The 11,945-nt window shown below is 42.3% G+C and overlaps 1 protein-coding gene across 2 annotated transcripts; it reads right to left on the reverse strand.

The window, feature by feature from the left end:
• Nucleotides 1–497: 497 nt before the first annotated feature.
• LOC106577548 (uncharacterized) lies at nt 498–11,095 on the reverse strand. Of its 2 annotated transcripts, none has more exons than XM_014155665.3 (6): nt 10,655–11,095; nt 10,395–10,504; nt 9,732–9,843; nt 9,478–9,596; nt 5,247–5,342; nt 498–4,751 (listed from the first exon to the last, which is right to left on the reverse strand). In XM_014155665.3, the coding sequence occupies exons 1-6, from the start codon at nt 10,926–10,928 to the stop codon at nt 4,041–4,043; spliced, it is 1,422 nt and encodes a 473-aa protein (XP_014011140.3). In that variant the 5' UTR covers nt 10,929–11,095; the 3' UTR covers nt 498–4,040. The 2 variants fall into 2 exon arrangements, with proteins under 2 accessions (XP_014011140.3, XP_014011141.1); XM_014155666.3 differs by having other exon boundaries at nt 5,247–6,586; nt 10,655–11,030.
• Between the last annotated feature and the right edge of the window lie 850 nt (nt 11,096–11,945).

The following is an 11,945-nucleotide window of genomic DNA, read 5'->3' on the forward strand; positions in this document are numbered from 1 at the left end:
AGACCATTTAAACTGGGGGGGCCAAGCTGGGGCCAGTTGTACTATTAGAGGGGCCAGTTACATTAGACATTGTTGTCATATCGTTTTCTTCACTGCATTGCAGGCATTAGCAGGCAAAAGACCATGTTCATAATCATTAGTGTTTCGTGTTGCCACTGTCTAATAACAGAACGATAGCAAAAATGTGTTATGTAAAAATTGTTTCATACCTCACAAGGGGGTCCAAAATTGTTGTCACAGGGGCACTGCCCCCCCCCTCCCAGAACCACCCCTGTTTAGGGAAAGAGGTTCATTGTGTATGTGTGTTAAACTGCGAGTTTTACCAATTCCAGTCCCCTTGCTTAGAGGGTACAGGGTCCTCCCCAGGATAATTTTTATATGGATGAACTGGGAAGCTCAGTTCTGATTACTTGTAAAAAGGACATTCTACTCCATTGCCAATTCTTGGTACCCTTCCCCCGATCTGTGCCAACACAATCCTGTCTTGGAGGCCTATGGACAATTCCTTCGACATCATTTATTTTTTATTTAACCATTATTTGAACTAGGCAAGTCAGTTAAGAACAAATTCCTATTTACAATGACAGCCTAGGAACAGCATAGGTTGGTTTTTGCTCTGACATGCACTGTCAACTGTAGAAACAGCTCAAGGATGATCAATGGAAACAGGATGCACCTGAGCTCAATTTCAAGTCTCATAGCAAAGGGTTTGAATACTGATGTGAAATATCACATATAGTTTGTTATAAATTTGCAAACATTTCAAAAAACCTGTTTTTGCTTTGTCATTATGGGGGTATTGTGTGTAGACGGATTAAATAGTTTTTTTCCCCCATCAATTTTAGAATAAGGCTGTAACGTAACAAAATGTGGAAAAAGTCAAGGGCCCAGATTCACAAAACCTTCATAAGACATTTCTTCTTAACTACCATTTTTTTTCTTAACTATAGACTTAAGAAGAAAATTTAGCAAAGTTGGTATTCCTCAAAAAAGTTGTTGAAAAATGTATTGCACTAAGCAAAAAGTTAAGAAATTAGATTCTTGAAAATAAGTTATTGGAAATGTTCTTAATTCCAAGATAGCAAAACCCTTGTCTTAAACTCAGGGCAGTGAGAGAATAAACTCATGAAAGCAAATTAACATGTTCTTCCGTTTAAAATAATCAATACTGAAACTTTCAGTGTAAGTTTGTGTGAATTAAACATGTTTTAGCAACAAAGGCCAAAAGTGTTTTCCCGCGATTGCATGAAGAACTTTTGTGCATTGATTTGTCAGAATACTTTTCCCTCCTATGGCTCTAGCAACTTGAATGCATCTTGAGAGCACAGGAGGCTGCTAAGGGGAGGACGGCTCATGATAATGGCCGGAACGGCATCAAACACATGGAAACCATACGTTTGATGCATTTGATACCATTCCACTCCAGCCATTACTACGAGCCCATCCTCCCCAATTAAGGTACCACCAACCTACTGTGCTCGATTGGAATATTTATCTTGCATACAGAACACACAAGCCAACTAAGTAAATAGGTAAACTATTCTACTATGGGGCTGTCATTATGTTTTAATAACATTACATGGCAAAAATAGTAGCACTGAAAGTTACAAACTGAGTGATAAGCTTTGAATTACCAGCTATGGTAGGCTACACACCGCTGTTTGAGTTAAGCTCTGCTTTGGTGCACATTATAGACTATTTCATTCCCTTCATCTGAACATCAGTGTCATCAACAATCATGCGTGTCAGTTCGGTGCACACAGTGTAACAGAGAAAATAAAATATTTGAGAATAAATTTATTTGGGAATACATTTTGTAGAACAGACATGCTTCTGTCTGTATTAGGCCATGTCATCTCCAAACCAGCAGTGACTGAGAACTTTAACTCCTGCTAGCCTCACAGATAGGCTAACCAAATTCAAACCAACTGCCACGGTCGCACACCTGCCGGCTGAAGCTAATTGGCGAAAGAAGTTGGAACGCTTGCTAGCTAGTCTAAGCTACTTCAAGACAACACCTGGTTACACGTTATCTAGAAAGGTGAGTGACTAATGTTTTGGCAGGGTGAAAGTACAAACGCTTCCCATGTTCACACACACACACACACACCAAATCTCGTTCTGTCGCATTTCCTAGAGAGGAGAATTTAAACCGAGGCTAAATCAGGAAATTCTATAAAAGAACAGGACAAAACAAAAATCTGACAGTCCACTCTGAACACTGTTGGGATAATGTATAGAGTATTACACATTATGGTTGCAACCTGGTTTATGAGCTTAGCGATTTGAGTTCAGCCCCTAACAGAGCTGCTATACTGGGGGCGTAGCGTTGGTGTAACGAAAGCAGACCGTCATTGTAGGCATTTAGCTGCTACAGAATGTATCCTGGAGAAAGGTTGAGCCACTTCATCAAACGCTCTCACGGTACCTTTTAACTAAAGACGATGTGGACAATTAAACTACGGTAAGCCAATCATTTTCAGTGGAAGAGAAGTGAAGTTGGGCAATGTGAGCATTGGGCAATGTGAGCATTGGCAAGGGAGCGTGAACAGAGCGGGACCTTAGTTGGGGAAAGCTGAACTTTAAGCAAAAACTCTTCGAATACTCAGGCTAAGGCTGATTTCAAGGTTTGGTCCTGCCGTACATACCTACACATATGCTACGGTCACAAGACGCAGGCCTCCTTACTGTCCCTAGAATTTCTAAGCAAACAGCTGGAGGCAGGGCTTTCTCCTATTGAGATACATTTTTATGGAATGGTCTACCTATCCATGTGAGACGCAGACCCGGTCTCGACCTTTGTCTTTATTGAAGACTCATCTCTTCAGTAGGTCCTATGATTGAGTGTAGTCTGGCCCGTTCCCCTCTCCATTGGGATTCTCTGCCTCTGACCCTATTACAGGGGCTGAGTCACTGGCTTATTAGTGCTCTTCCATGCCATCCCTAGGTGGGTTGAGTCACTGACGTGATCTTCCTGTCCCGTTTGTCATCTCCTCGGGCTCGTGCGGTGGAGATCTTTGTGGGCTATACTCGGCCTTGTCTCAGGATAGTACGTTGGTGGTTGAAGATATCCCTCTAGTGGTGTGGGGGCTGTGCTTTGGCAAAGTGGGTGGGGTTATATCCTGCCTGGTTGGCCCTGTCTGGGGGTATCATCAGACAGGGCCACAGGGACTCCTGACCCCGTCTCAGCCTCCAGTATCTATGCTGCAATACTCTATGTGCCGGGGGGCTAGGGTCAGTCTGTTATATCTGGTATTATTCTCTTGTCTTGTGTGAATTTAAGTATGCTCCCTCTAATTCTCCCTCTCCTTCCCCTCCCGGAGAACCTGAGCCCTAGGACCATGCCTCAGGACTACCTGGCCTGATGACTCCTTGCTGTCCCCAGTCCACCTGGTCGTGCTGCTGCTCCAGTTTCAACTGTTCTGCCTGCAGCTATGGAACCCTGACCTGTTCACCGGACGTGCTACCTTGTCCCAGACCTCCTGTTTTCACCTCTCCCTCTCTCTACCGCACCTGCTATTTCAACCTCTGAATGCCCAGCTATGAAAAGTCAAGTGACATTTACTGTTAATATACTGACCTGTTGCACCCTCTACAACCACTGTGATTATTATCTGACCCTGCTGGTCATCTATGAACGTTTGAACATTTTGGAGAACAATCTGGCCTTAATGACTATGTACTGTTATAATCGCCACCCGGCACAGACAAAAGAGGACTGGCCACCCCTCAGAGCCTGGTTCCTCTCTAGGTTTTTTCCTAGGTTCCTGCCTTTCTAGGGAGTTTTTCCTAGCCACCGTGCTTCTGCATTTCTTGCTATTTGGGGTTTTAGGTAGGGTTTCTGTATAGCACTTTGTGACATCTGCTGATATATAAAAAAGGGCTTAATAAATACATTTGATTGATTACGCAGCGCGATTGACCAATTGAAGCTCACTATAGCTTCTAGACCCTAATGGATTGGCTGTTGATGCCTAGCATGCTTGATAGCACCCACACGAGTGCTTAGCCAGCTTGGCAAGGCAAAATACAAGTGCTAGTTAATCGCCCCCGTCAGGCGTGAGCTGCACATCGATTTTATTAAACATGCTGCTCACTCGTCCAGTGTAGCAGCTCTGTAGGAACCGCTTCTTGCCATAATGATGCTCTTGGTTTTTATCTCCACCCTCAGGTCTACAAGGGCATCTTCCCATGTGCCTTCGCACATCTTGCCAAATGAACATACCTTTACAGTAAAGACAAGGTTCAAATCTCTTCGCGCCACTATTCGGTTTGGGTTTCCTTTTTACTTTGAGACAGCCGGATCCCTTGTTTACGACGTTAGTGTTGTGTTGGAAATTTCCCTTGTTCCTCAGTTTCTCCAGCAACACTTTCCGCTGTCTTGAAGCTATGTCAAGACTTAAGACATAAGCAATTTCAGCATTTTCCTTCTCATGCTGTTTCAAGTGGCGGGAGATCTTTGATTGAGGCTCTCCACATACAAAACAGTAATTTACATTGCCTTTACAAGGGCCATTTTTTCTCCCTCTCTTCTTTCTTCCGGAGTTGTTCATGTTGTCAAAGTCCTTGGACTTGTCTAATTGGGTGTCCATGACAGCTGCTGCACCTGGTAGCTTCACACATTTCGGGACCATGATGTTGACTGGTGAAGTCAAGAAGTGGTTTTCTTCAAAGTTCAAACAACTTTCTGGTTTAAAACTTCCAAATGCACAACTTTTCTCCACATCACAGGACTCAGTGGTGTTCTGGTGCTGTGGAAAGACCAAGAGGTACGTTTGTCACACTGTCTACACATTTCCATATACTGAAGTTGTACCTGATACAACGCATTTGAGCCCAACACTGCACCTTTCCATTAATTACCTCATACTAATAACTGCACTATACTGCATTTGCACTATGTACACAACACTGTATGTGTGTGTAATGGTAGCATCCCTTCCCTCTGCATATAAAGATATCCATCCCCTCTGTAAATTGTATATCCTCACTGTAAATCAGCTTTACGTTTACTGTATATTCTGTATGTCGACTGTCTGTATTCTGTTTGTACATTGTCCATTGCTGGCAGCACCTATTCACTAAGTCAAATTCCAGGTATATGTAAATGTACTTGATTCTGATGGAGTAATCAGCCTCACTCTCAGGGCTTGACTGATCAGAAGCATCATTTTTCCTCTCACACTGAGTGCAACAAGCAGCTATTTTATACCACAAATAATTGAAAGAGGTCCATTTTGATGTACCTGGGTACCAGCATCTGATGAGTCAGCAGGTTCATCTTCTATGACCGACTTCTTTACACAAACACTCCGCCTTTTCTGAGCCGAAACAGTCTTGACCTGTGTGTTTGACATATTACATGTTACAGCTTTCATTTGTTACTTTTTTCATGGCATATGCCGATGCGTCTCTGTAGTGGTAGCACAATCGCATAAACACATTCTCTCTCACGGTACTAAATGAATAAAACATAAGAGGCACTAAGGATTGTGAGGTGTATATATATTTATTTTCATAAACTTCTAATACAGTTGATTTAATTTAACCTTTATTTAAACAGGGAGTCATGCTGATACCATGGTCTCTTTTGCAGGTGAGCCCTGCATGATAACATCAATTACACTACACACACACACATCAATATACACAATACACACATCAATATACACAATACACACCAATTTAAAAAGCTAACAAAACCGTATGTGGTTACCTCATACAAGACATTAGCCAAGTTACATACCATTGTTATAACACCAAACCCATCCATCCCCTTATGAAATATATGAAAAGCATTGATCTGAATAGTTCGCTTCAAAAAGTTTGAATATTCAGAAAATGTAAATACTAAAGATATGAACTGCCAACACCAACTTCAGAGAACACAGCACAATGGCATCCAGTTACATGCTGCATGCAGATTCTCCTAACCACACCGGACACCAGTCAACACGGAATGTTACACATCTTCCTTAACTTCAACACACAGACATGAGGAATTCTCATTCATGTAAAAACACTGTCCTAACAGTAGAGGACTCCTGCAATATCTTCACTACCTCTTTGACGTGATTCTATTTCCTGCCAACCGCCGGAGCCAACAACGGGCCCAATTTGTGCTGATTAGGATATGACCGCCATTCTCTGCCAGCATCTCCGGGTTTCTGCGCATCACAATGTCTCGCGTGGCTACCATCAGCATGGACGGGCTAACCTGACCTCCAGCTCTTCTCCTCACCATTACGAAGCGAGTAATCTCCTCATCAAACATGTCTGTTCTGAATGGCCTCAAATGGGGTAGGTCTTCCACTTTCTGGACGCCCATGCTTTCGACCGTCTGTTCGTAGCTGATCCTCATGGACCTCACAGTGTTGGGGCTGATGCGTCTTCCCAATTCCTCAGACATCATGGCTGCGGCCATCTGTGCACCCACCTCCATGCACATCCGCGCAATCTTGGCCCTTTGCTCGGGGGTGTACCTGAGGTAGGTCCCTCTCCTTTGCGGATGCGGTTGAGTTCTTACTCTTCGGCGCCGGCGCAGATTTCGTAAGTCCACAGAGCTTGACTGCCCAGGTGTAAGCCACTGTGGAGAGAGAGCTATGTTTTTCAATCAGCGTGTTAGAAATAAAACAAATAAAGAGAATGTGTGTCAGTACCGGAGCTGAGCTACAGATCCGTGCTATCCGGGATCCCTGGGACATCCCTTCCCCATTGAAGTTTAACTTTAAAAATGGTTAGGGTTATGGTTAATGTGCACCAATCTGGATTTAGACCTGGACATAGCACAGTTTCAGCTGCTACTCTTGTTTTAGATGTGTTAAATTGCTTAGATCATAAAAACCATTGTGCTGCCTTATTTATAGACCGTTCGAAAGCCTTTGACACGGTTGACCATCACAATTTAATTCAGAGGTTGACTAAAATAGGCCTGTATCTGGCTTCTTGCAAGTGGTTTGAGAATTGTCAGACAGAACATTGTGATTTCTGATGGTGTTATGTCTAAGTTCCTGGATATTAACGAAGGTGTACTACAGGGTTCGGTACTGGGACATGTTCTCTTTACTATTTATAGAAATAATATTGGTCTGTTAACTTGTAATATTAATCTGCATGCAGACTATGCTGTAATGTATGTCATTGCCCCAACTGTAGACCAGGCGTTGTTAGAGCTGCAATCTGACTTTGTTGCCTCACGAAATGCCCTGGTTGGCCAAGATTAAATATATGTTGTTCTCTAATTCTTGCAACAACAACAAAAAAATCTGATGGACTACATACAGTGTACAAAACATTAGGAACACCTTAATATTGAGTTGCACCCACCCACCCCTTTTGCCCTAAGAACAGCCTCAGTTTGTCAGGGCATGGGCTCTACAAGGTCTCAAAAGTGTTCCACAGGGATGCTGGCCCATGTTGACTCCAATACTTCCCACAGTTGGGTCAAGTTGGCTGGATGTCCTTTGGGTGATGGACCATTCTTGATACACACGGGAAACTGTTGAGCATGAAAAACCCAGCAGCGTTGCAGTTCTTGACACACAAACGGGTGTGCCTGGCATGTACTACCATGCCCCGTTCAAAGGCACTTAAATATTTTGTCTTGCCCATTCACCCTCTGAATGGCAAACACACACAATCCATGTCTCAATTGTCTGAAGGCTTAAAAATCCTTCTTTAACCTGTCTCCTCCCCTTCATCTACACTGATTGAAGTGGATTTAACCGGTGACATCAATAAAGGATCATAGCTTTCACCTGGATTCACCTGGTGAGTCTGTCATGGAAAGAGCAGGTGTTCGTAATGTTTTGTACACTCAATTTATTTATTAATTGAATGGTTCTCCCATTGATCAGGTTCCGACCTATAAAAATCTGGGCTTTTGGATTGACTAGGATTTAAAGTTTTAAAAAAACATACTGATGGGCTAGTTAATTAAAAAGCTAAGAATTAAAGTGAGCTTATTTTTTTTGAAATAGATCTTGCCTTTCCCTAAACAGCAGGAAGCAGATTGTACAGTTAACTTTTTATTAAAGAATAATAACAAAATTAGGGTAGGGATGTCCCAAGGATCCCGGATAGCACTGCCCCTGAGCCATAGGGCAGACTGAGCATCTACCATCCCACTATCAGATTAGGGGTGTGGGCAATTTATGCTTTTTGTCCCCCCACTTTTTAAATCTGAAATCACCATCACCCATTGATTAACTTCTAATTTTTACAGATAAAAAAAATATTGTGAGCTAGTCCTATGACAATATTTATCTTTAGAAATTAGCCTGGCATTTAGCCAATTAATATAACAAAGCTTTTGGATTTTACGGGGTCTCAAACTCGAATGGTTAGACCGTTTGGAATTTTATACTTTGACCAATGAATGAGACCATGCACAGCTCCAAAAAATGTTGCCGTCTTACCCAGTTCAGGTAAAAATGACTGTTTAAAGAAAAACTACCAATACTATTTCTTAAGGTGAACCGGAGTAATCTAAATAAAATCTGATCTAAAACCCCAATCTGCAGTTGGAAGTGAGTTGCGTCCACGCCCCTAGGCCACACAACTCCGGTAAAACACCATTTTCTACAGTGCATTTGATAACAATTAGTCGAGTTACAATTAGTTTAGTGACAAGCAAATTACATTGCTTGTCACTCAACTAATAAAGCCTATGATTTGACATTGTGAAAGACATTTTATAAACATCTGAATGTTAAAGATGCCACGCAGATGTATGAATAGCCTATTGGTACAGGGATAGGCCTACCTCTCGTTGGCTCGAGCAGCTGTCTCCTGAACTGTGCGCACAGTTGTTATCTGACAGTCATACAGTTACAAGCGTAAAAGTTCATAGGCTACTGAACCGAAGGAGAGGAAGCATCAATTCAGTCACAACAGATAAGAGATATTTTCAGAATATAACAATGACTAAAAATCATTAGTGAACCTGTGATTCAATGTTCAATCGGTTTGGCTCCTCTTAAACATTTGAACTTAAGTGAATTATTACATCCCTACTGTTCTTGCCATCATACTCCTCCAAAGTTCACTTCTGTCAACTCTGAGTTTGCGTTACATCCTTTCGTTTTCTTTCCCATTCATTGCCAAAGGCTCTGAGTCTGTTGCGATTGGAATGTGAACTCAGTCAAGTGAAGTAGCAAGAGAAGGTATGAGAGACTTATCTACTTAAAAAGGGATATTTTACTCAAAAGAACCGTGTGGTATTGTTTCATTAGTCCACTGTTGAAATGGACCCCAAATGTTTTTGCATGCCAGCGGTGAAGTTAATATCTAAAAGTGTTATCATATGATGCACTTGCGTCATCACATTTTGCACTGAAGACGTAGAGAAACATTTTCTAATCTAATTCTGTGGCTGTAGGTCTCAATCGGACACTCCCAACCGTGTCAACAGCTTCTGTATGTAAAGCCTACATGCCTTTATCAGATAAGGACCTCTGCCTTAGAAAGAGAACTGACCTGTCGCTGGGTCACCGATGGTCCTGCAGAGTCCTCCTTGACAGCATCTCTGTCTCGCCACAGGCTTTGGCTCCACTCCTTGCCATACACCATGTCCACTTTGGGACACGGCTGCTCACCTGCAAACAGAGACACAAGCTTTGTAAATGAGGTGTAGGACAGTTTGAAGTACATAATTTCAAATCGTCGACAATGGGACCTGATACAATCTGATGTAACAATACTTTCTACGTGAGACAAATATGAATTGTTACCTTCTGTTGAACTTCCAGCCTGTGTGTCTTTCTTCCGATGTGTGCCTTCATGCCCCGCTTCGTTCTTAATGACAACGATGTGAATCCCATCCCTCTCCATGGCTGCTGTAGTCTGAATCAAGTAGAGTGGAATGAAGTCCCACATGTTTGCATACAGACCATGAAAGAATATGCACATGGATGAAAATGATCCATCTACGTAGTCCAAGATTTACTCTTGGGCTAGATGTACTCTTATAAACGTGAATTTCTAGCGGCCTTTTTCCGTTACACACAGGTGTTCAGAGAACGCTAGACAGCTAATTAGCACAGGCGGTCGCTCTGTCTTTCATAAACGCACGCTGTAATATGGAGATAACCCTGTAAAAAGGTGTGTATCAATTTAACCTTTTGTTTATTGGAAATTATTTCTATCTGATATGAAAAATAAGGTCCTTGTGCTTCTAAAACCGTAACAGTACCGCAAGCAATGCGTCTCAATGTTCAGATTGAGTGTCGGGCTCTTAAACTCTTAACAAAACTGTACATAACACGCCTTCGTCCGATTTATGTGTAATAGAACAGAATAATGATAGCATCTAACTAGCTAAATATATTAGGTAACAGACTGCTTTTATGATATTTGCTAGGTAGCAATATAGGTTAGACAGCTAGCTACTGTACCTCTTCCATGGTATGAGCAGATTGTTGCAGCCATGATGATGCATTGTCCTCCTCTGAAGAATTAGGAGGACCAGCAGCATCTCTATCTCTTTTGGGGCTGACGCATCCACCTGGGCCACAAACAGAAGAAACACCATTAGCAAGCGAACGTTAACTAGCTAGATACTCTATCTTGCTTATCCATGCACTGTCCAGTTTGTAACACCTCCATCATTGCAAGCGAATAAACTAACGTTAGCTATGTTAGCAAATTGAACTACCTTTACCGCGAGCTGGAATACCAACACAACGATAACATATTGAACATGGTCGATTTCCCGCTGTCCACAGTTCTGCTTCCAAACTCTGTAACTTATTTTTGTTAGATTCGTTCTCAATTTTCAGTGCTTCGTTCTCAAATTTACTCTTGGACACCTCCAGACGAAGTTCAACGGCGCTATCCTCTACAATTCGCAGTAGTTCTACGACCGCAATTTTAACAAGCGAGTTCAAAACAGATGTTAGCTGAGTTTGTAAATAGTCACAATTCGCCATGGTCGTCTCTTTCTTTATACAATGACAAGTATGTGAACGTGCTAAGTAGTTTGAAGGTGATAGTGCTAGCACCTATGTGAAGCTAGCCACAATAGGGGGATTTGTTGTTCGTTTTTAAAATAAAAGTCCTTCATTGAGGGCAACTCAATATTACAAAGGTGTTGTTAGCATTTCTCCTTTGCCAAGATAATCCACCCACCTGACAGGTGTGGCATATCAAGAAGCTGATTAAACAGCATAATTGTTACAGGTGCACCTAGTGCTGGGGACAATAAAAGGACACACTAAAATGTGCAGTTTTGTCACACAACATAATGCCACACGTGTCTCAAGTTTTGAGGGATCATGCAATTGGCATGCTGAGTGCAGGAATGTCCAACAGACCTTTTGCCAGATAATTTAATGTTCATTTCTCTAGCATAAGCCACCTCCAACATCGTTTTAGAGAATTTGGCAGTACATCCGACCGGCCTCACAACTGCTGACCACGTGTAACCACAGCAGTTCTGGACCTCCACATCCAGCTTCTTCACCTGCGGGATCATCTGAGACCAGCCACCCAGGCAGCTGATGAAACTGAGGAGTATTTCTGTCCGTAATAAAGACTTTTTGTGGGAAAAACTCATTCTGATTGGCTGGGTCTGGCTCCCCAGTGGGTGGGACTATGCCCTCCCAGGCCCACCTATGGCTGAGCCCCTGCCCAGTCATGTGAAATCCATATATTAGGGCCTAATGACATTATTTAAATTGACTGATGTCCATTTATGAACTTGTTGCATGTTGCTTTTATATTTTTGTTCATTATATATTAAATGAAATGAATACACCATTCTAATATTATTAATGCCTTTCTCTGCTTGCAGGGGATTAGACAGATGAACTGCAGCCCCCAGTTGCCCAAGCCTCAACACCGTGGCGAGACAATACTTGTAATTGTAAGAAATATTAACTGATTGGCTTTCCTGTATCTGTGCATGAGTCTTTAGAACACAGTCCATTGTACAAAATAAGTCATCC

The sequence above is a fragment of the Salmo salar genome, chromosome 18, assembly GCF_965601325.2.
Source record: "Salmo salar chromosome 18, fSalSal1, whole genome shotgun sequence".
Classification (NCBI taxonomy): Eukaryota; Metazoa; Chordata; class Actinopteri; order Salmoniformes; family Salmonidae; genus Salmo; species Salmo salar.

Excerpts from the sequence above, each read along its gene's own strand:
- LOC106577548 (XM_014155665.3), bottom strand. The coding sequence starts at position 10,928 with ATGGCGAATTGTGACTATTTACAAACTCAGCTAACATCTGTTTTGAAC. Across the intron at positions 10,505-10,654 it reads TATTCCAGCTCGCGGTAAAG|GTGGATGCGTCAGCCCCAAA; the intron begins GTAGTTCAATTT and ends TTTGTGGCCCAG. Across the intron at positions 9,597-9,731 it reads GGCTGGAAGTTCAACAGAAG|GTGAGCAGCCGTGTCCCAAA; the intron begins GTAACAATTCAT and ends CTCTGTTTGCAG.